The 25,473-nt window shown below is 37.2% G+C and overlaps 1 protein-coding gene across 3 annotated transcripts in view; it reads right to left on the reverse strand.

The window, feature by feature from the left end:
• POLA1 (DNA polymerase alpha 1, catalytic subunit) overlaps positions 1–25,473 on the reverse strand; it is a 360,204-nt gene that overhangs the window by 60,140 nt on the left and 274,591 nt on the right. For all 3 annotated transcript variants that reach the window (XM_087966893.1, XM_087966892.1, XM_087966891.1), the window contains exon 36: positions 759–852. In XM_087966893.1, the coding sequence (XP_087823019.1) occupies positions 759–852 (94 nt within the window). The remainder of the gene's footprint in view (positions 1–758; positions 853–25,473) is intronic.

A 25,473-nucleotide genomic window follows, 5' to 3' on the forward strand; every position in this document is an offset into this window, starting at 1 on the left:
AAGCACCCTTTCTGAGGCTATCATTATTCCAGATCACCAAGTTATGACAAGTTTTGCACAAGTGTATAATTTTATCTTTATATTTTGGATAGTTACGTATCATTTAATGTACATATTTATAAAAATGCATATATAAGATACATTTCAGTATAAATATTAATAAATATAACCTCATTATGTAGGTAAAACTGAAAGTGTATTTTAAAAATAATAAAAAGATTAATTAAAAAAAAAGCCTCCAGCAAAGGGAAGGCTAAATCGTTCCCAATTACTTAAGAGAATGTAACGTTTCCCAGGAATTTCTTTAGGCATTATTATGACATACATTTTCTTTCTTATATCATCATCATCATCATCATCATCATCATCATCATCATAATAACCCCATAATACCTTGCAGGGTGGAGGGTGGGCAACTGAATGGAGTTAGTAGAGTGTTTAATGGCCGGATCCCCTTCCTGTCTCCAATGCGGAGTTTTGTTCAGCAGATATATTCTCATCATGCCCAGAGAGAGAAATATCTTCCTCTAGCTAGGATTGAACTCACAGACTTGTGAGGCGAGAGCTCCACCTTAGGCCACTGCACCACTCCATTTTCTTTTTTATATACAATTTCTTAATTCATGCAGTCAGGTACCTTTATGTATATTATGTTAACAGAATGAGGCAGATTGGCCTAACACCAGAAAATAGGACTGATTTTTATGATGCAAATTTCCACTTTAAACGTTCAGGGTAATGACAGTGTTGTAACATACCTTTCCCTGGACCAGTATATTTTTCTTTTGCATAGTCCACATCAAAAATATAATGGTAAAAGCATAGCTGGGTGAATAAGGCCTTGTCAGAGTACTGTAATAAAACACATACACAGACACACATAAATAAAGTATGCTATTGAAAAACAGCTCAGACTAGAATAACCATACTCACATATAACTTTTATGCTATTTCACGGTTACTTATTAAGGCTAAATATTTGCTATTAGTTTTTATCAGTTGCCTTGGAAAGCAATTCAGTTAAATGTATATAAATGTATATATGTATACTAAATAAATGTCTAAAAAATCCTCAACCCTCCTAAAAATCAGTGTGGAAACCTCTTGTGTTTATGTAGTATTAATTACAATAAAGGTTTTAATAGACTTGTTTTAAATCATGAAACCATACAATTGTTATGCAGAAAGAAAAGAAGCATCTGATTACATAATACATGCATTTAACAATGACTTTAGAAATTATACATGGTATCAGGAAAGTAAATTTCAATATAGTTTCATTCTAAAAGTATGTTTAACATACACTATATATTTTTGTACAATAAATACTTTGGAAAGGCATACATTGTATGTGAAATAACTCTAAGCTATGATTTTGTGACATCTGAGAGAGCTTTTGGAGAATTTTATTCACTGGTTTACTGGAGATCACTTTAACTTAGATATAAAATGAAAATTTCCTATCAGGACGTATCTATCTTAATAGTATCCTGTGAGTTAGTGATTTTGCTTGAACTTACAGATTGTAGATAATGATTAGGAAAAATTACTTGGGTTGATAGATTAATCTGTAGAATAAGGCTATTACTCTCACAAACTTTTCATTGGTAGAAACTGAACAGCATGTTTTTTTTACTGTTGAAGATAAATATATTTTCAAAATCATTGCATGCTTTTTAAATAAAAGTCTATTATTACAAGCACAAACTAGATTATTTTGCATCTTAGTTTATAAAGTAGAACTGTGCTTCCCAAGAGAACTTCTCACACATATGACATTATTTAACTGAAAGGATTTTTCTCTTTTTTATTTCTTGTATTTTTTAATGTATTTTTGGCTTATCAGATCAATGGAAATAGTTAGTTCATGTTTGTCTTTGAGCTATAACTAGTTTTGGGCTGAAAAAGATATGCAGATAACTATGCCTTAAATGAATTAGTTACAGGAGTAATTATTGGTTACACAATACTTATTCTTCAATTAAGCATCCTTCACACAGCAAATAATGCAATGTGGAATTAATTTATATTTTTATAAGACTCAAGATTTCTAGTAGACTTGATTGTACTGCTGCGAAAAAGGATTATGTAAAAAACAAATTTACTGTGATTGTTCCTTTATTAACAGCCATATGGCAGGCAGGCAGGAATATAGTCATGAAATATACTCTTCATTTATCTGACTACATGAAACAGATTAATTTTTTCTAAAGATTAAAAGTCTTTAGGACAGGGGTGTCAAACTCGCGTTGTCACCTGACGTATCGGAACTTTCCCCCCCTTTGCTAAACTGGGCAGGGGAGTGGCCAGCATGTGACATCAGACCACACCTAGAGTACTGCATCCAGTTTTGGTCACCACACTATAAAAATATATATTGAGATTATAGAAAAAATACAGAGAAAAAAAACCAGGATGATTAGGGGACTGGAAGATAAAACATATGAAGAACGGTTACAGGAACTGGACTTGGCTAGTCTAGTGAAGAGAAGGCCCAGGGGAGACATGATAGCAGTCTTCCAATATTTGAGGGGCTGCCACAGAGAAGAAGGGGTCAAGCTATTTTCTAAAGCACCTGAAGGCCAGACAAGGAATAATGGATGGAAACTGAACAAGGAGATATTTAACCTGGAAATAAGGAGAAACTTTCTGACAGTGGGAACAATCAACCAATGGAACAGCTTGCCCTCGGAATTTGTGGGAGCGTCATCATCACTGGAGGCTTTCAAGAAGAGATTGGACTGCCATTTGACAGAAATAGTGTAGGGTCTCCTGTTTGGGCAGGGAGTTGGACTAGATGACCTACAAGGTCCCTTCCAACTCTGATTATCTGTTATCTGTGACGCAAGCTTGACAGCCCTGCTTTAGGAACTCAAGTGCTTACATGCTCAAGGAACTAGAAAGCAAGATCAGAAATTAAATATATGATACTAAGCTTTATAATAAAAGAAATAGGCCCCTGAAAGCATGAATGCTATAAAATATTAGATTTAAATTGTATTAATTAATCATAATCTACGTCATTGTTGTGCCTTATTATCACATTACCTGAATTTAAGCTTCTTTCAAAAATATATATTTCAGACGTGGGATAAGTGGGAATGTTTTGTTTCTTGACCAGAGAAGTGAAATTAGTGAAGAGAAAGATACAAGAAATATGATCTGTCAAGGATCATCAGTAGTTATATGAAAAGGATCATAAATAAACTGCAAACATATCACTGTGTTATTCCAGTTCAAGTGAACAATATTATGTAAAGCCCAGAATAGGAGTAAGAATTATAATCATAAGAAGGAAAGAAGATACAGCTGTACCTACCAGTTTTTATACCTCTCTCTTGGAAAACCACCCTTCCCTTCACCATGTCCATAACCAATTCAAACACATGATTTTTAAAAGATACTCAATTTTTGACTTACTCATCTTTCATGGATAGATGGTAATTTAACCCATATTAAATTCTATGTGATTAACCCATTGCAAGATATTTCTTTTGTAATGATCACTCATTACGTAAGTGATGTAATGAGTAAGTAGATTACATCCACATTCATTCAGTAATAAAGATTTAATGTTGATGTTTCTCCCTGACACAGCCCACTTTTTCTGTCATGATAACAAAGTAAGCAACAGTTAAGCATGGCTATTTTTACTTCTTTTGACAAATTACTTCCTCACAAAAGACAAAATTACCTTTCTACTCACATTTACACATCTTAACATATTTTCATATTTTCCACATATGTAGTAGACTATCTACCAAAATGTACAAATTAATTTACTTACTCAGTATATATGTACAATGTACAATTGTTTACTTTTCATGTCAAACATAGCTACCTAACTCTTTCATATATTAATATTAAAATTGTATTCTTTGTTGCATTAGAGTAGATATCTAAACTTTGCTGCAGATCAACAGCATTTTCAGTCAACATTACAGTATAAAAAGTGGTGTGTATTAATTCATGTCCCCAACCAACACAGCTCTAATGTTACTACACGTATTCTCCAGGTAGCTTATTATTAGATTTACATTCTACCTTTATTTTGTACAATTCAAGGTAGCATATATAACTTCTTATTTGCTTGCAACATCAAACCTATAAAGTAAGTTGGGCTGAAAGTGACTGTCCCCAACTGGCTTTCATGTTTAAGGAAGAACTAGAACTCATATCTATGAAGATTCTCAATCATCCAGATCATGATTGTCCCAAAAGTGCTTTTTCCAAAAGGCAATTGGATTTTCTTGTGTATTTTTTCCTCTTTGAAAATATCTTCCTCATACCCAAGAAGCTTCTTCAGTTCTGAAGAATTGTCATATGTATTTCTATAACTGTCCGGTTTGGTACAGTTATCAAACAAGACAGGTACAGACTTCAACAGATAGTTAGGACAACATAAAAAACTATTGCAACCAGCTGCCTTTCATTGAGGACATGTATACTGCATGGGTCAGAAAGAGCACTGAGAAAATATCTACAGACTCCTCACATCCTGGACATAAACTGTTTCAATTCCTCCCCTCAAGATGCCGCTACAGGGCACTGCATGCCAAAACAACTAGACACAAAGACAGTTTTTACCCTTGTGCCATCACTCTGCTGAACATCTAATTCCCACAGTACTGTCTTATGTCTAAGCATATTTACCCATGTAGTATGGCTGTATTACTTTTACCCTCATCTGTTCCACTACCTTTTCTTATTGGTATCATTATGATGATGATGATGATGATTACATTGTTTTGCATGTACACTAAGAGCTACTTGGCCAATAACATATTCTATTTTATTCTGTTTTGTCCTTCCCTGTCCTATCCTATCCTGTCCTGTCCTGTCCTATCCTACTCTACTTTATTCTCTTTCATTATTGTTTATATTTATACTTATTTATTTTGTTTTTATTGTTTTAATGTCTTTAAATTGTTTTAATTTTTTATAATTTGAGAATAAGCCATCCAGAGTTAGTTGATTGAGTTGGGCAACTTTACAAATTGAATAAAGAAACAAACAAAATTATATGTTCATGTAATCATAGCTAGACTATTATAATCAGTGATGGGATTCAAATTTTTTTACTATTGGTTCTGTGGGCATGGCTTGGTGCTCATGTGACTGGGTGGGCGTGGCTATGTGACTGGGTAGGTCAAAAGACAGAAATTCACTTTAACAATGTTCTTGCTTAGCAACCAAAATTTTGAGCTCAATTGTTGTTGTAAGTCAAGGACTACCTCTGCCTTCCTCTGCATGGCAGCCTTGCCTAGTAAACTCCTTTCCTTTTCTGGGAATTTCTCCAGTGTGTTAGAGGCACCAAAATAATTAAGATTATATAAGGTCTCCTGCTGGAGCAGGGGGTTGGACTAGATGACCTCCGAGATCCTTTCCAGCCCTGGATTGTTGTGCTATTTCAAAGCATCCTCTGAAACTGCATCTAGTGCCAGGGTTTGTGGTCCTTCCTTCCTCTCCTTTTTCTTTCCCTCCCTCTGTCCGTCCATCCATCCATCCATATCTCATTCACTTTCCCTTCCCTTCCCTCTTTCTCTTTTTCCCTTCCCTCCCTCCCTCCCTTTCTTTCTCCCTTCCCTCCTTCTTTTTCTCCCCTCCCCTTTTCTTTCTTTCTTTCTTTCTTTCTTTCTTTCTTTCTTTCTTTCTTCTTTCTTTCTTTCTTTTTCTTTCTTTCTTTCCTTTTTCCTTCCCTCTCTCTCTTCCTTCCTTCTTTCTTTCTTTTCTCCCTTTCCTCCCTACCTCCCTCTTTCTTTTTCTTTTCCTTTCTTCCTCACTTCCCTCCCTCCCTCCCTCCCTCTCTCTCTTTCTTTCTTTCTTTCTTTCTCTTTCTCCCATACCCTTTCTTTCTCCCTTCCCACCTTTTCTTTCTTGTCTCCCTTCTCTCTCCCTCTCTCTCTCCCCTTCCCTTTCAACGAAGCCAGCGTACTTACCGCCCCCCACCCTGCTATTCCCTTCCCATTCGTTACCAGGGAGGCACAATAAGGTACAGGGGAGCTTCCACCCCCTCCCCTTCCTTCTGCTAACAAGTGCTTGATGCTGTTTGGCTGCAGCACCTCCCCCAAACCCCCCATACCTGCGATCGATTGCACCGTGGCTTCTGGCTGTCAGCATTGACAGCTAGCCGACTGGCTGGTGGCTAACTGACTAGAAGACCTCCAAGTTCCCTTCCAGCTTATTCTATTCTATTCTATTCTATTCTATTCTATTCTACTCACTTAGACTTATATACCATTTTATAGTGCTTTACATCTCTCTCTCTAAGCAGTTTAGACTCAGCATATTGCCCCCAACAATATGGGCCCTCATTTTATCAATCTCGGAAGGATGGAAGGCTGAGTCAACTTTGAGCCTGGTGAGATTTGAACTGCCAAATTGCAGTCAGCAGAAGTAGCCTGTAGTACTGCACTCTAACCACTGCGCCACTGTGGTTCTTATATAAATGTATGATGCAACCACTTTTGAAGATAATTCACAATTCTGCACCATGATACTGAAGATTTACGAAAATATGGAGTAGTAGAGGACAATGAAAAATATTAAGAACCATTTTCTCCAAAAAAAGAATACAGTACTTGTGTCTATTGAGCTCAGGAAAAAAGGAAATAGGATTCAATTTCTGACAAAGTAATGTATAAAGCATGCATTGAAGGACAAAAGTGGGACTAAGCTTTTTTCCCCTTCAAACAGTATGGTCTACAACAGTGGTTCTCAATCTGTAGCCTGTGGACTGCTGGGGGACTGCAATGTCATCACAGGGGGTCCATGAAGGCTTGAAGAATTGTTGATTTAAATTTTGAGTTATGTGTTGATGGTCTGTGGCCATGGTCTGTGGCCCAAAAGATATTTAAAGGGGGTGCCAGCGTTCCAGCAACCCTCCATTCCAACCAATAACTCTGAGACAGACATCTCTCAAAAGTTCCTTTTATTTGGATAGTAACTGGTAAATCTGTGGAATCCCAAATCTGAAGTTCCGGGCTTCCTTGCAAAAGTAAAAACTACAAATCCATCCCCTATTCCCATCACCATATCACATGGCCCAATCACCATCTGTCCCAAAGTAAGACTTCCTTTTCACTATGCGCAACACTCCCTGACCTTGAATCAGCAAAAGAATTTTATTTTGTCTAACTAGATATACTCAAATGAATTCCCTCCTCCAACTTTCCCAGGCTCAATTGTGCAGCGTGGGAGCATCAGATCTCAATATGGCTTCCAAAGCTGACAGGGGTGTCTATGGTGAAGAAAAGGTTGAGAACCACTGATCTACAAGTATCCAGTAAGACTGATTGGTGATAAATTCTTGATGGATAAAATCAGGACAGCTTCAGTATTTAAAACAATATTGAAGCTCTACTGAAAATAACAAGTAACTGCAAATCATGTTAATTTCTTTGGCATTCTGTCAGCAGCCAATTCAGCCAGTTTATCTAAAGTAAGACTAGACACTAATTGATGAAGCACCATCTTGCATGATTTTTCTTTCAGCAGTGATCTTGTATCATTTGTGGCTCAATGACCAATTCCCTGTCTCCTTATAAAATGGGATTACAATGAAATTGAATCCAGATAGATAACGTAGGAAATTACTTATGCCATTAACTTATGTTAGCAATGGAGCCTATAATAAAATACTGCAATAGTGAGTGCTCCTCATTAGTCAAACCAGCCAATTAGTCATAAAAGTAAAGTAACTAGATATAAAAAGCATAGTGAGAACAATAAATGCAAGATTTTGAATAGCTGTTCAATTAAAATGACATTTAAACATGGGAGAGGAAATACTTGGTTACCTGGCTGAATCAACAGCTAGTACTCTGAAATGGATATGAATTAAAGCTGAATTCAAATAAACAGATTGCCATTAAAATAATTGAATATCTGTGGTCACTTTATATTTCTTAACATTTTGAATTTGTTAATATCTCTAGGATAAATATAAATGAATGAGATTTCATACAGAGCAACTGGGAGTAAAAGGAAGATATATATTTAAGGGTCAAGACAGAATAGCAAAGTTATGTTAGCATCTGAAAAATTTAAAATGCAGGTTGGCAGTGGTATAGAAAAAGATGGTAGAATATGATTACTTATACAGTTTCAAATTCATGTTTTGCAATCTTTTCCAAGAATATTACATTACTGGAATTTCACTATCAGCTCTATAGTTATATCAAGACTGTTAGTTAGCAAAAATAGGCTATTTTGTCACATTGAAAATTCCTCTTATTTTAAATAGTCAACATTCTGCATAAATAGTCTATGATCTATTAACAAAATCAATGTTAAAAATATTATATATTAAAAAGCTCCAATCAAGAAATTGCATTTTAATTTTTTTTAATTTTGTTCCTTATTAGCTATTCTATGAAATGCATCATCATTATATTATTATATACCACTTATTTTTAGTAAATCGTGATTACTGCTTCCTGAAGAAGGGGAAAAAAGAGGACGTCAGTGATTAAGTTATTTGTTTAGTTTTTGGGATTCAGCAGTAATTGCTGGTACACATCTCCCTGACTGCACACAGGCAGCAGGTTGAATAGAACACTGAAATTACCTCCTTCATAATAGTTTGTTTTGATAATGTATTGTGTGTCGAGATGATGAGAAACAGTTGCTGTCAATTTGATTAGCCATTATATTTTTATGTTAATTGCCATTATTGGATCCATTCTGTTTAGTGTCACTATAGAAGCCATACAATGTTAGCATAAATAACAAATTGGAGTAAATTAGGAAGATATATTTTTGCCAATTCATTTTAATTGCCCCTCAGTCCTTCCGTTGGTTAACACAGCTGTTGACCCATAATAAGCACTAGGTCAATATAGCTGCTTGTCAATTCAGAAATGCAAAGTGCTATGTTGCTCGTAATGGATATACAACCACCTTTGCCAGCCATCTGAAGCAAGCAACTGACAACCCAAAGGCAGGAATAAAGCATCAGCTATGGAGTATAGTGACCTGATATTATCAGAGAGGCTAATTGAAAGTCACTTCCTAAATGGGTAAGATTTTTTTTAAAGTTAGGCACACACATATATTTTTAATTATACCAACACCTTCTGCCCTGTGGCACCTAGCATATTTTGCAATTAGTAATAAATAGAAAACAAAAAGCTGTAGAGATTTTAAATGTCAAAGACAATTAAGGAAGATTAAGACATTTCTATGTGTGGGTATACCCGTCAAGGAACAGAATCTTGTTGAGAGAAGAAAGTATGTTTTAAAAAATTACGGATAAATTTAATACAGGTAAGTTTATGAATAATAGATTTTAACAGAATTTTTACCAGAAATGTCATAAGTGTTTTTATTCAGCTTTCATGGAATCAGAAAACTAAAGAATATTTTTTTAATTTTTTTTGCCTGAATCATTTCCTTTGATTTTTTTTTTGGGGGGGGGGGCACTTAAAATTCCTCCTTTGGTATTGCTTTAAAGCTGCCTAAAGTAATTTGAAATAAACCTGTTGCTTGCACTAATTAAAAATCAATTTTAAAAATTGAACTTCAATATTGAGTATTGAGATTAATTTTTATGTTACAAGTTAACAGAAATAGCAGAGGCATTTCCATTCCCTGTATTAGCCAATATTTTATAGCTGTGTCATATTAATATAAAATTATTTACAAAACTGGTACATGAGCACACACACACAAATGTACACACACATATATATCATACAAAAATCATACATAGTTATTAGCTTATATACATACAGTATACAAACAAATAAGTGGATACAGTTGACAATTACATTCTTCAAAGATAAAGAAAAAAGAACAAGTCCTTTTGTGCATACTTGAAAGATGAACAACAGTCTGGCCGCTTTAATATTCCTTATTAGGCTTGGCTATACTGTGTCGGAGGAAAAAGGCATGACATTCACTACTTTGTAAATGTTCTGTCCTTTTTTTTCTTAAATATTTTACACTTACACATCATATTTTACAGATTCAGAGTGATTTTTATTATTTTGAAATATGCATATAACAATAGAATAAGATATGAAAACCACTCACTAATATACATGAATAAAGTAACTAACCAGTTTACAGACTTGTGAAGGCATGATTGCATACTGCACATCATTTACATAACATGTATTAATTATATACATTAAAATGGTAACGGTCCCCTCAATAATTCATTTTCTTTCCCTACCCCCAATTCTTTTCCTTATATTTCATGCTATGAACTATAAAATAGATAGGGGGAAAAGAGAGTTTGTCAAGTCTATTAAATTGTTTTGTAAAGAAGATAATTTCTGCAGGCAAGAGAGACAACTTATTTGTATTACTTCAATTAGTTCTTATACAAAACAGAAGCACCACTTCATTAATCAACGGCTAGAGAAAGACTTACTTTTACAAGAAGTCTTTTGGTAATTTGATTAGAAAGAATGGTGACTCACATTATCATCCGATTCTGCACATCCATCAAGCAGACAATTTAGGACAAATTCTTTTGAAACAATTTAAGTTCTTGTCAGGAAATTGTCTCTCTAAAAAGAGACATTTTTCTACAGTGTGCAGAATGAATTGGTGTTTCAGCAAACATCTCTGTGTTCTATGTTCCTCTATCTTTTCCCATCCCTTACCTTGAAAGATGCAGAAAATGTAAGATTACCTTTATTTTAAACGAAACCTTAGGGTGAATACCAATGTATAACAACATATTATAGGTAGTCCTTGACTTACAATCACAATTTGAGACCAGAATTTCTGTTGCTAAGCAAGGCAGTGATTAAGTAATATCCAATTTTACAATCTTTTTTGCCACAGTTTGTAAGCAAATCACTGCAGTTGTTAAGGGAATAATGCAGTCATTAAGCAAATCCAGCTTCCTACACTGATTTTGCTTGTCAGAAGCATCATAAAGAGTAATTGACTGAAATGGGTAGCTATAAACATTTAGTTAATAAATAAATGTCAGTTGTCAAACGTCTGAATTCTGATCATCTCACTATGGGAATGCTGCAATTGTTGTAAGTTGAGGATTACCTATAGTTACCATCTGTTGAAATGAAATTAAATAAGGATCTGTTACAAATTTGGGGTATTAATTTTTACAAAATTGTTACTGATTTCATTCTACATTTAGATTACTTGACTACTTTTGATCAGGTCTCTTTAACATGACTTTTTTGTCTTCAGGTAACAAAGCAAAAGGACTGCACTCTCGGTTATTTCTCATGTGATCCTGAAGGGAGTGCATTTGGAGAAAATGTAAATAAATTTTCAAATAAAATTAATATCTGTTCTTATCTATTTAGCCCATCTATCAAGATCAAATATACCATATTAAATTGCCAACAATATGAAGAACATAATAGAACATAATATCACAATTGGGACCAGAATCTTGGTCATTAAGCAAGATATCAAAGGACTGTTTCGCTCAATGATCAGAATCCCATCACTTCCAATTGCTGTCCAGCAGGCATGGAGTTGAAATCCTTTGGCAGGCAGCTCTTTCAGCCAGCCTTCAAAGCAAAGCAGCTGTATGCCAAAGGTTTTCAGCTCCAAACAATCAGGTGGATAAATGTCTTCAGAGGCCTGAGGCACTGGTGCAGCCTGTCTTTCTACTCTATGGTTGTAAGTTGAAGACTACTTATAATGGGAACTTTTAGCTATACAAACTTTAAAAAGACCTATTAGATCAGAATTACATCCACAAATGACTGGCTACACTAATCCTACAACCTATAATAAAGGATATTGAAGAAAAACTTTGCTAGAGATTTTTCCCCCTCTTAATCTTCCCACAGAATAGCAGCTGGGTTTCCTTGAAAAAGAACCTACTCAAGTTGTGGATGAAATCTTCCAAGACCTAAGATACCAAAAAAAAAAAAAAAAAAATTAAAAAAATTCCACAGAGATTCTCAGGAGCTGTGAGTAACTACAGCTAAAGTGGCATTAGGATTTGATTTAGCCTATATGCAAGAGAAAATAAAAAGAAGAAACAAAGACAAGGAAGTCTAGAAGAGGAATTCAAAAGACTAGAAGTAGAACTACAAAAGAAACTTCAAAATGGAAGTCTTAAACAACAAATGGAGTTCATTAGACACAAGTTGAATATACTTGTGAAAATTTAGCACTACAAATAAAACAGAATAGTCAAAAAAATTTCAAAAATGCAAATAAACCAGGGAGATGACTATCATATAGACTAAAAAGCCAGAAAGAAAGAGGTTGGATTAATAAACTTCAGAATGAGGAGGGAACTATATATTATCAAAGCGAAGAGAAAAAAATAATAATCCAGAGCTTCTCCAAGGAATATGTATGATGGTAACAAGCGCTTTACGGATGAAAAAAAATGTTACAATGTTTTAAGAAAGCAGAACTGCCAAAAAATTTCAGAGGAAATAAAATGTATGCTAAACACAGATATAGAAATGTCAGAACTAACAGAAGCACTGAAAAAAACAGAACAACAAAACACTGGGCCCTGATGCACTGCCAGTAGAAGTGTACAAAGAACTACAAGATGTGTCAGACAAAATGCTACTGGAGGTATTTAATGCAGTATTAAAAGAAGCCAAAACACCATTGTCATGGACTGAAGCAAATATTGTGTTGATCCCAAAAGAAAATACAGATTTAACAATAATTAAAAACTACAGGCCTATATTGCTTTTAAACTTAGATTATAAAATATTTATGGTAATAATTGCCAAATGGCTAAAAAGATACCTGAACAAATTCGTACATGTTGACCAAAAACGGCTTTCTGCCAAGAAGACAAATACGAAATAATACAAGGACGATATTGGATATATTGGAGTATTATGAAGTTCATAGTGAGAAGCAAGTAGCGTTGTTATTCTTAGATGCACAAAAGGCATTTGATATGTTAATTGGGATTTTATGTTCAGACGGATAAGTTATATGGACTTTGGTGATAATTTCATAAATATATTTAGGGCTATCTATGCCAAACAAGAGACTAAAGTTATAGTTAATGGAGAAGCAACACAATATTTTCAAATCAAGAAAGGCACAAGACAGGGGTGCCTGTTATCACCGCTATTGTTTATATTAACTCTAGAGGTTTTGACGAGAATGATTCAAAAAGACAACCAAATTAAAGGCTTAAGCATTAAGAAAGAAGTTTACAAACTGCAAGAGTGTGGGGAAGTAGCTGGCTTAAAAATCAACAAAGATAAAACCAAAATGTTAGTCAAAGATAGTCAAATGTACAAAAATGATCTGGTCAAGAAAATAAATATCCAAATAGTGAAGAAAGTGAAATACTTGGGAATACAGCGAACAGATTTTTAAGCTAAAGACAGTGCAATATAGTGAATATGATGACTCTATGTAAAAAGAACCTGCAAGGAAACTATGTTGTAAATAGGAAAATATATATGTAAATAGCACCAACCTAGTAATGTAGAATAAGAAAGGGATCAATTGTTATATGTGGTTTTATGTTATAGCATGTATGGCAAAATAATTGCCAAGAAAGTCACATTGTGTTCAACTGTTTTAATGTTTCTTCAATAAAATTTTCTTTAAAAAAAGAATTGCAAATATACAAAGCAAATTGCTTGGTTTTCTTCAAACATATTTTTATGATGTTTCCCTTGGATGACTCCTCAGATTCTTCCTTGGAAGTCAGCTCAAGGGAGGATAAGCTCATTCCTGGCACATCAGGAACAATGTTAATTGATAACTCTGAATGGCCAGCCAAAAGAGATTTATGGAAGCAGTGGTGGGATCCAAATTTTTTTACTACCGGTTCTGTTACTATCAGCTCAGCTGTTCTATTAAGGAAACTTTTTTACATGCAAGCAAAAGACAATCTCCAAATATGTAAAGTATATTACAGCATCTGAAGTAACATTTCTGATCTGAGAAAAGAACATGTATGTTCCAGTGATCGGACTCAAATTTTTTTACTACCGGTTCTGTGGGCGTGGCTTGGTGGGCGTGGCAGGGGAAGGATACTGTAAAATCTCCAGTCAGAGGTGATATTTGATGGTTCTCCGAACTACTCAAAATTTTCCGCTACTGGTTCTCCAGAACTGGTCAGAACCTGCTGAATACCACCTCTGTATGAGAGGCTTTGGTTGGGGAAAGCTTGCAGGGGCAGACAGTCAATGAAGAGCAGGAGGAACTGACTTCCACGGTGGATTTGAGGGCAGAGAAAAGACAAGAGCAACAATATCTGCCAGATTACTTGGGAGAAGGCCTGCCCATCTTGATGAGCTGTAGCAGAAAGCTATTTATCATAGCAGACAGAAGGAGGCATTGCTGGGAACAATGTGTTTGGTTTATGGCTGTGTTTGGCTTTCTGCTTGACCTTGTGCCTTGGAGATTCTGAACTTCTTTTGCCAAGTGAGCTCTTGTGGGTGTATTTCAGTTTGGCCTGGTGGATTTAATAGCAATAGCATTTAGATTTATATACCGCTTCAAGTGCTTTACAGCCCTCTCTAAGTGGTTTACAGAGCATATTGCCCCCAACAATTTGGGTTCTCATTTTACCCACCTCAGAAGGATGGTAGGATGAGGCAACCTTGAGCCTGGAGAGATTTGAACTGCCAAATTGCAGGCAGTCAGCAGATATAGCTAAATTAAATGTGAGTGAGTGGGGCAGCACAATTTTGGACAGCTCTAACTATTGCTCCTTTCTTCACTCTGTGTCTTTTCAACATAACTTCTTTTTCACTAAGCTTTTCTTTTGCTATTATGTGATCTGTATAAATTTTAAATACTATTTAAAGATATGTTTTTGGTATCAAGAAAAGCTTTTTGAAAGGGTATAATCTGGTAAAATTTGTTTTTGTAGGGTTTATCTTTCTGAGGTTAACTATTAGATATGGTACTGGGTTTAAGCTATTTACTTAGGTTGAAGAAAAAATAGGCAGGGGCAGAAAACCCTAGATGAATGCAAAACAGCATGTTGGGCTACCCTGTTTGGATGATGTTAGTCAGAATAATTCAGATCAATAGTTCTAGAATCACAGAAAATAATACTAAATGTTCCCAACACAGAATATAGCTTAAATGTTGCAATTTTAAATATTTAATTTTTTATTTCTTAGTGTATAGTGCGGGTATTGGCAGCCTGCGGCTCCCTGCCCCATCACTGGCTGGCTCTGCCCCTCGCTTGGCCTGAGAAGCTAAGGGCGATGGCAGGGGATGGAGAAATGGCCGGGGCTCATTCGCCGGCGCCTCACTCTTGCTGCTTGTTGGTGCTAGACGTGCCTTCTGGCACTTGTTGGTGCTGGGCGTGCCTCTCAACCGACACTGACCTCGCTAACATGAGGACTGGTGAGGTAGGAAAGGGATCCGGAGGAGGGAACAATGGAAAGGGAGACAGGTCCGCAATGCCCAGCCGTGGCTTTAAGAAGCTCAGGGCAGCAGGAAAAGGGGGCTGGCCCCGCCAAAACTCGCATGGCCACCCCATGGGTCAGGCTCGGAGAAAGCTGGAGCATCACCCATCAGGCGGTTTCCTCTCCTTTCTTTATGTCTCTCTCTCTCTGTTTGTGTGAATGTCTCTCTCGCGCTCTGTCTCTGCATCTCTTTTCCCTCTCTCTCTTGGAAAGCTGTGGCTGGACCAACCCAGAAAGCTCTCTTAGGGCCCTTGACTATTACTTTTATTTCTTCTTTTTGGAAATCTGGGCTGGTTGAGGAACGATTGCCAGCCATGGCAGAGGCTTCCCTTCAGGTGACCCTCCTCCCCCTCTCGCACAACGGGGGGCTGTGGCAGGGCCGGGAGGGTGCAGGGAGGGTGAGTGCCAAAGCGCAGCAAAGGCACGTGCGGGCAGGGCAGTCTCTTGCTTAAGGAGGTTCTTAACAGGACGCAGCTTCTCTCCTGCACTAAGACTCCAGCCCTTAGTGTTTTTCCCCCCTGGCAGCTCTTTGGCCGAGCATGGAGGGCGCGAGATCCAGCCCGAAGTGGCAGGAAGCAAAGACTGCCTTACGTGCAAATGTGGTGTGAAGGCAGTACAGGGCCGCTTCGCTCCTGCACTAAACTCCAGCAACCCTCCTCCCCTTTCTCCTCTCGTGACCCCCTGGCCAGCTGTGGCAGGGCTGGGAGGGTACGCAGATGCATGGAGACTCTCCTCAAGCGAGCACCAAAGTGCCACAAAAGCATGTGTGGACCGGTCGGCCAGCTGCTTAAAAAGGATCTCCCTGTGCATGTGCACCCTCCTGGCCCCACTACAGCTGGCCAGGGGGTCACGAGAGGAGAAGGAGGGTCGCTCAAAGGGAAGTCTCTGCCACGGCTAGCAATCATTCCTCAGCAAGCTCGGATTTCAAAAAAGAAGAAATAAAAATGCGCTAAAGAGAGCTTGCTGGCTTGGCCCAGCTGAGGGTTTCAGAGCCAAATACACACACACACACACACACACACAGAAGGAGGGGGTGAAAGAGAGAGGGAGGGAGAGACATAGAGAGTAATATACAGAGGGGAAGAGAGACATACAGAGAGATACAGAGGGAGAGAAAGGGGGAGAAAGGGGAAGATAGGGAGAGAGACAGAGAGAGACACACAGAGAGATACAGAAAGAGGGGGAGAAAGTGGGAGAGAGATACAAAGAGAAGGGAAGATAGGGAGAGGGGGAGAGATACAGAAAGAGGGGGTAGAGGGGAGAGATACAAAGACAGATACAGAAAGGGGGAGAGAGAGACATAGACCGAGAGAAGGTTTTGTGGCTGAGTAGGCGTGGCTAGGGGGGTCATGTGACTGGGTGGGAGTGAGTGACATTGAGTTGGCCACACCACCCAGGTTTTGTGGCTCCCGGTGGTTTTTTTTTTTCCAGGTTGAAACAAGTCCAAATGGTTCTTTGAGTGTTTAAGGTTGCAGACCCCTGGTATAGTGTATCAAATAAACAAAGTTCAGAGAACATACAAATAAGAATAACAGATACAAGATCTTACTTTTCCTTCTAGCTAATACTGAGAGGTTCAACAATATGCTTAAAATTAAGATACAATTTTGTCAAGCGATCCACTCTACTAACACCACTAACATAGTTATTAATATTACAGCAAAATGTGAATCTAGAATAAGCATCTTTTCTAATAATGCAATTCTACTATTTAATTGAATTAGTATTAGTAATGTTGTGAAAAAGAAAAAACAATAGAATGATTTTTTAAAAAAATTGAACACACAACACTGCCAATTATATTTACAAGGAGGAAAGTGACAACGCCGAAAAAGGAGATGAGGTAAACAAGCAGGAATTTTAAATAGACTAAGGAATGGGGAAAAAAAACTCATCTCCCTTCAATCTTTCTGACTAATTTACGCTCACTTGCTAACAAGATGGATGAAATTCATCTCTTAAATAGATGGAATTCCGATTTCTATAATTCTGCAGTTCTTTGTTTTACTGAAACCTGGCTTAATCCACAAATTCATGGGGACAACACCATATACACCCCAGGATTTCAGACATTTAGATCAGACAGAATTGAAGAGACATCAGGTAAAACAAAGGGTGGAGGATGTTTATATATCAACAACAGCTGGTCTCAGGATATAAGTATAATATATAAGTTCTGTGATGAAAACGTAGAGTCTTTACACATCAGATGCAAGCCATTTTACTCTCCAGTGTGTTTTTCTCATTTCTCCTAATAGCTATGTATATTCCTCCACAAGCCTGTGTAAACAAGGCATTATGAACTCTTCCTGATCAAATTATGGAGGCTGAAGCCAAACACTCAGATTCTCTTCCCATCATTTTAGGAGATTTCAATCAAGCAAATTTAAGGAAAGAGCTCCCAAAATATTTCCAGCATGTAAATTGTCCCACCAGAGGCAAAAATACTTTAGACCACTGCTACACAACAGTCAAAGATGCTTACAGGTCTTTACCACAAGCAGCTGTGGGACACTCTGACTACTGCATGATTCACCTTGTACCTGCCTACAGACAAAGACTTAAAACCATGAAACCAACAATTAAATCAGTGAGGACTTGGACTGATGAGGCAAAGCTGAAGCTCTAGGCTTGCCTTGATTGCACTGATTGGAATGTTTTTGAAGATACCTCTGCAGACTTAGACCAGCTCACAGATATTGTAACATCATATGTCAGCTTCTGCAAAGACTTATGTGTACCAACAAGGAAACTGCAAATAAATATATAGTAACAATAAACCTTGGTTCACAGCTAAACTTAAGCAGCTATGTCATTCCAAAGAGGAAGCCTACAGAAAAGGTAACAAAATGCTATACAATCGGGCCAGAAACATATTAGCAAGAGAGATCAGAGCAGCAAAAAGAAGCTGCTCTGTTAAGGAATCAGTGCTCAACAAATGAACCAGCAAACATGTGGAAAACTCTTAAAAACATCACTGGCTTCAGCAAACCTCCTTCCCAGAAAGAAGGAAATCAACAACTAGCAGATGACTTGAATGTGTTTTACTGCAGGTTTGAAAAGAAACTACAGCCACCTATTTCCACAACCCACATCTCAAACACACCAACAACAGCCAAGCCTCCTACAACTGGCCCCAATCCATTGGGTTCACAACCTCTGATGTAAAAATGAGTCCACCAAACGTATATTCATTCATACAATAAATGCCATTGCAAAATCCAATCCCACCCATAAAAAACTTCGCTCAAGACCAGACTTATCCATACTGCAAAGAATCCACTCCCGTGAACTCCGCGCAGAACTCAAAAACCGTCTAGACCAGGGGTCCCCAACCACCGGTCCGTGGAACAAGTCCTACCGGGCCGCTGGCTTGCTGGGTGCCGCCATCTTGTTTTGATGAAAAGTGCTTCCGGTGAGCTTTTCCGGGTAGAAAGCTCACCGGAAGCAGTTTTTCATCAAAACAAGATGGCGGCGCCCAGCTGATGTCGGTACCGGGCTGCGCCATAAAAAAGGTTGGGGATACCGGGCCGGGGCGTAAAAAAGGTTGGGGATCACTGGTCTAGACAATGGAGAAAAGGACCTATAGACTACAGAGCTAATTTCATCAAAAGAAAGTCACACAACCCACAACTCCGCATCCAACCCCACCCCATCCAATCCAACATCACTCAAAACTAGGCACGCACACCCTTAACTACCTCTATTCAAACCACAACTGGCCTTAAATGCAAGCTACTCAATGCAAGAAGCCTTGTAAATAAAATACCTGGATGTCTCCTCTTACTAAATATGGCTAAATTCGACATTATATTTGTCTGTGAAACATGACTCAATGCATCTCTCCCTGACTCCATTACCACAGTAATAGACTATCATGTATCATCAGATCGTGAAATCCGTAGAGGAGGTGGTGTTGCTATCTTCTATAAAAAGTCTCTACATCTAAAAAACATCCAAGTTACCCAGGAGCTTGCTCTTCCTGAGACCATCGTCTGTGAACTGTTCTTAAATATCACATTTCGGTTCTTACTATGTTACAGAGCCCGATTATGACATCGAACATGCAAACAAGCCAAATACACTAACATGGGCAGCATCCTGCCCACACGCTTTTATCTTTCTTGGTGACTTCAATCTACCTCATATTAACTGGACCCTTAACTAATATACAACTGAACCCACACATGCAACCTTCTACAATGCAGTAACAAATCTGGGACTAGAACAACTAGTAACCAATAACATTAGACTTAACAACTGCCTCGATCTCATCTTCTGCAATAGTTTGAATTCAATTTATGGAATACAAATTAAAGAACCCTTTTCCAACAGTGACCACAACATGATTGACTTTTGTCTCAACATACATCCACACAAAAATCATCACAACAACGGAATCCCCAATTATAACTTCAAAAAAGGCAACTATGATCTTATAAACAAAGATCTCTCATCCCTTGATTGGCAATCTCTATTCACTGGATGCAGTACTGTTGAAGACCATTACAACATATTTTTACTTGAAGTCAAAAGAGTCATCAAACTATATGTACCAATAACAACTCCCAAAACCAGAAAAAAAAAAAAACAGATTACCCATAACAATAAGGAAGCTTCAATCCAAAAAGAAATCACTTTGGCGGAAAAACAAATCTGGTCACGTTGCCAACTTCAAAAGCCGATACAAAAATTTATGCCACCAGATAAAGACTGAATGCACCAATTATCACATTAAACAAGAGGAAAACCTTCTACACACCAATTCCACCTGCGCTTTCTACAATTTTGTAAACAACAAACTAAAAGACTCAAGGTCCATCCCACCCCTGAAGGAGGACTTAATGGTAAAGACTGCAACGACGACACCATTAAAGCCAACCTCTTTAACACATTCTTTGGCTCAGTATTTGTAAACAGCAATGGATCATGCCCATATTTCCTAGTCGAACCACAGACAACTACAATGATCTAATACATATCGATTTTACAGAAGATAATGTTGAAAAAGCACTACGCAATCTAAAACCATCTTTATCTATTGGACCAGACAGAATATATGCCTACTTCTTTAAAAAGCTATCTACTGCCATAGCGGAACCTCTAAGCATAATCTTTGAAAAATCTTTCAGGACCAGCTCCTTGCCAAAACTATGGTCACAAGCCACGGTCATCCCCATCTTCATAAAGGGAGACCCCAGCCTAGTTAAAAATTACAGACCAATCTCTTTATGCTGCATCACCTGTAAAGTCATGGAATCAATTATTAACCAATCCATCATCCTCGACTTAGAGAAAAACAACCTATTCTCTAATAAACAATTTGATTTCAGAAAAAAACTATCCTGTAATCTGCAACTCTTACACTGCAAAAACATATGGACTACACAACTTGATCAGGGCAAAGCAATAGACGCAATCTACATAGACTTCTGTAAAGCATTTGATTCAGTGGTGCACAACAAACTACTCCTAAAACTAAAATCTTATGGTATCTCTGGACACCTGCATAACTGGATAGAAGCATTCCTGTCAAACAGACAACAAATGGTCAAAATTGGGAGCGTCCTATCAAATTCTGTACCTGTCAATAGTGTTGTCCCCCAAGGCAGTGTTCTAAGACCAACTCTTTTCATACTCTACGTAAATGAGCTCTGTGATCATATGAAGAGCAACTGCGTTCTCTTCGCTGATGATGTAAAGCTATTCAACACCACAGACAATACTGCTACCCTCCAAAAAGATCTTGACTATGTATCAGAATGGTCAAACAAATGGCAACTCCAAATCTCAACAAATAAATGCTCTGTCCTACATATTGGCAAAAAAAATCAGAAAATAAAATACAGACTGAATAGTCAAGACCTTGTTGATGATCCAAACTCTGTCAAGGATCTTGGAGTACTCATCTCTAATGATCTAAGTGCTAGAGCCCAAAAAGGCATTAAGAGTTGTTAACCTAATCTTACGTAGCTTTTTCTCTGGTAATATTACACTAATAACTAGAGCATACAAAACATTTGCTAGACCAATACTCGAATACAGCTCATCAGTCTGGAACCCACATTACGTATCTGATATTAACACAGTTGAGAAAGTCCAGTAATATTTCACAAGAAGAGTTCTCCACTCCTCTACTCGTTGTAGAATACCTTATGCCACCAGACTTGAAATTCTAGACCTAGAAAACCTAGAACTACGCTGCCTTCGGTCTGATCTAAGTATAGTATATAAAATCATACATTACAATGTCCTACCTGCAAATGAATACTTCAGCTTCAACCATAACAATACAAGAGCAAACAATAGATAGAAACTCAAGGTTAATTGCATCAAACTTGATTGCAGGAAATACGACTTCAGCAACAGTGGTCAATGTCTGGAATACTCTACCTGACTCTGTGGTTTCTTCCCCAAACCCCAAAAACTTTAACCTTAGACTGTCTACTATTGACCTCACCCCTTTCCTAAGAGGTCTGTAGGGGGCGTGCATAAGCACAACCAACATGCCTACCGTCCCTGTCCTACTGTTTCTTTTATTTTTTTTATTTTTCTTATATGTATCCATGTATTCATAACTATGTTTTTACTTATACCTATTATCTTGTAAGCAATTGACAAACCAAATAAATAAATAAATCAAGAAGAAAGAAAGAAAGAAAGAAAGAAAGAAAGAAAGAAAGAAAGAAAGAAAGAAAGAAAGAAAGAAAGAAAGAAAGAAAGAAAGAAAGAAAGAAAGAAAGAAAGAAAGAAAGAAAGAAAGATCTATTACATAGACAAAAGCCAGGAAAAGCACCAGGGCCAGACTAGATAACTCCTTCTTGCTTAAAAGTCTGTGCTGATCAATTGGCCCCCATCTTCACCCGAATCTTCAATAGATCACTAGAGATGTGCTATGTTCCTTCCTGCTTCAAACGCTCTACCATCATCCCAGTGCCAAAGAAGCCCTCCATCAAAGAACTGAATGACTACAGACCCGTTGCTCTAACATCTGTAGTTATAAAAATCTTTGAAAGGCTTGTGCTGTCCCACCTGAAAACCATCATGGATCCACTGTTAGATCCCATGCAGTTTGCATACCAAGCAAATAGATTGACAGACGATGCTGTTAACATGGCTGTGCATTACATCCTACAACACCTTGAATCTCCAAATACCTACGCAAGGGTCCTCTTTATAGACTTCAGTTCAGCATTAAATACCATCATTCCAGACACTCTTCTAAGTAAATTAAACCAACTAGTGGTACCTGAACACACTTGTAAGTGGATCATAAGCTTCCTAACAGACAGGAAGCAGCAGTTGAAGCTAGGCAGAATCACATCCGATACCTGTACAATCAGCACAGGGCCTCCCCAAGGCTGTGTGTTTTCTCCATTTCTCTTCTCCCTATATACCAATGACTGCATCTCAAATGATCCATCTGTTAAAATACTGAAGTTTGCTGATGACACAACAGTGATTGGTCTCATTCGAGACAACGATGAATCTGCGTACAGACAGGAGGGTATACAACTTGCCTCATGGTGTAACCGGAACAATGTGGAAGTGAACACACTCAAAACTGTAGAAATGGTGGTAGACAGAAATCCTCCCACACTACTACCTCTTACAATACTAGACAACACATTATCAACAGAAGAGACCTTCAAATTTCTAGGTTCTACTATATCACATGACCTAAAATGGACACCTAACATCAAAAATGTCATCAAAAAAGCACAACAAAGAATGTTCTTTCTGCGCCAACTCAGAAAGCTCAAACTGCCCAAGGACCTGCTGATCCAGTTCTACAGAGGAATTGTTGAGTCTATCATCTGCACCTCTATAACTGTCTGCTTTGGTTCTGCAACTCAACAGGATGGACACAGACTTCAGAGGATAATTAGGACTGCAGAAAAAACAATTACTACCAACCTGCCTTCAACTGAGGACCTGTATACTGCACGAGTCAAAAAGAGGGCTGTGAAAATATTTACAGACCCCTCACATCCTGGACATAAACTGTTTCAACTCCTTCCCTCAAAACAACGCTATATAGCACTGTACACCAGAACAACTAGACACAAGAACAGTTTTTCTCCAAAAGCCATCACTCTCCTAAACAAATATTTCCCTCAACACTGTTCAACTATTACAAAGTCTGCACTACTATTACTATTAATCTTCTCATCACTCCTTATCACCCATCCCCTCCCACTTGTGATTGTAGGACTGTAACTTTGTCGCTTGTATCCTTATGATTTATATTGACTGTTTCCTAGTATGATTTGATTGCTGATTGTACCCTATGACTATCATTAAGTGTTGTACATTATGATTCTTGATTCTTAACTAATGTATCTTTTCTTTTATGTATACTGAGATATTTACACCAAGACAATTCCTTTTGTGTCCAATCACACTTGGCCAATAAAGTATTCTATTCTATTCTATTCTATTCTATTCTATTCTATTCTACAAATAATTTGCAAAGTAATTTCCTATATTTCTGGCACTGAAAATTAGTAGTGATAAGGGTATATATAAAAGTAATGCCATCTTCAGTGACACTAACATAGATAAAGTAGGTAAACATAGGGCTAGCAAAAACAGTATTTCAAACAGACAATCCAGGCTTCACAGAGCTAAGCAGTAGGGGATCCACCGAAGTACACATTAAGTATTAATAAAATACACTTTTATATTTCATGGTTTGTCTTAAGGACAAAACATTACAAAAATGTTAAAATAAGAAAAAGCTTTCAATTTTTATTATATACTTCATAGTTATAGTAGTTTTAAAATTTGTTACAGAGAGAAATTATTGTTAAGTTTCACTAAGTTTGAAAATCCTTGAAATAAACATTTCTGTTAATGAGCTATTATAGAAAATGTATACCAAGCTACTGTGCATTCATTGTACTGAAAGCTGCAGCTGCAGCGTATTTCTCTGTGATTTTTCCTTCAAATTTTCTCTTTATGCAACCCACTTTTTCCAAGTATCATTGAAATCACTCATCTTCTGTATTCCACTGTTCCTTTTTCTTAAAAATTGCTTAACAGGATGTAATGATACATCTCTATTATTTGTAGAATTAGCAGAAAAGATTAAGTGGACTAGTTAATACATTAATGGTGCTACTGTAATGAAGTTTATTATACTCAGCAAAGTGTACTTTGGGTGTCCATCTCATGGGAGGCTGGAAGGGACTGGGGTTTGTAGAATCATGTTCTCAGTGGCGACACCCTCTCTGAATTGGCATAGCTGTGAAAACTTATTAGTCCCCAACTTCCCCAACTCGTAAGACATGTTCTTTCAAGATGGTTTCAGTCAGAAAGTTTTTAATTAGTCAGCAACAGTTTTTCATATGTTAGTTATTTTAGTTAGTGAATACTGTACTATTTTATGTTTGTTTTCAGAATGCACATTGTAAGCCAGCTAGAGTTGCACAGATAAGAATATATGCCAATGTTACTAATAAATAAGTGAAGAACGTATTTACTTAAAACATTTCTATAACTACTCATTTTGTGAGACACAACTGTGAGCGGCTAATAGCAATAGAAAGACTAGAGAAATCCAAAAAAGTAAACAAGGAAAACTTGGCACTTTATCAACAATATCTATTTAACTGCACAGTTCCCAGGGATCCAACTTTGCTATCTCAGTGCCTGGTTGGGGTGGGGCAGTGGGGGAAGCCAGTTTTTAATGGCTTTTCAACCCATTCTTTTAATTTACTTACTAAATTTACTAATGACTTAATTTATTAAAGTCCTTAGTTTCATAACCACCATCATAAATTTAGTTGTGTAATTCTGTCAGTTCTATCAGACAGTAAAAACGTAGCCTAGTTGTGGCTAGGTTTACTTGGTATGTGCTACTGGTCTCACAATTAATTACTTAATAGATTAGACAAATTTTCTATTAAGAACAATATAATTCCTCAGCTCACCTCACTTAAGATTCTATAGGATGAAGAATATAGCTTGATGTATAGAAACAATTTTCAATATATACTGTATTTTTCAGTGTATAAGACGCACTCCCCCCAAAAAAGTGGGTGAATATGTCTGTGGAAGTTAGAAACAGACCCCAAAAGTCACATTCTCCAATAGAAGTAAATCAACGTTGCCT

Source organism: Notechis scutatus, chromosome 5 (assembly GCF_049901735.1).
Source record: "Notechis scutatus isolate UNSWTSFEM ecotype Mainland chromosome 5, rNotScu1.2, whole genome shotgun sequence".
NCBI lineage: Eukaryota > Metazoa > Chordata > Lepidosauria > Squamata > Elapidae > Notechis > Notechis scutatus.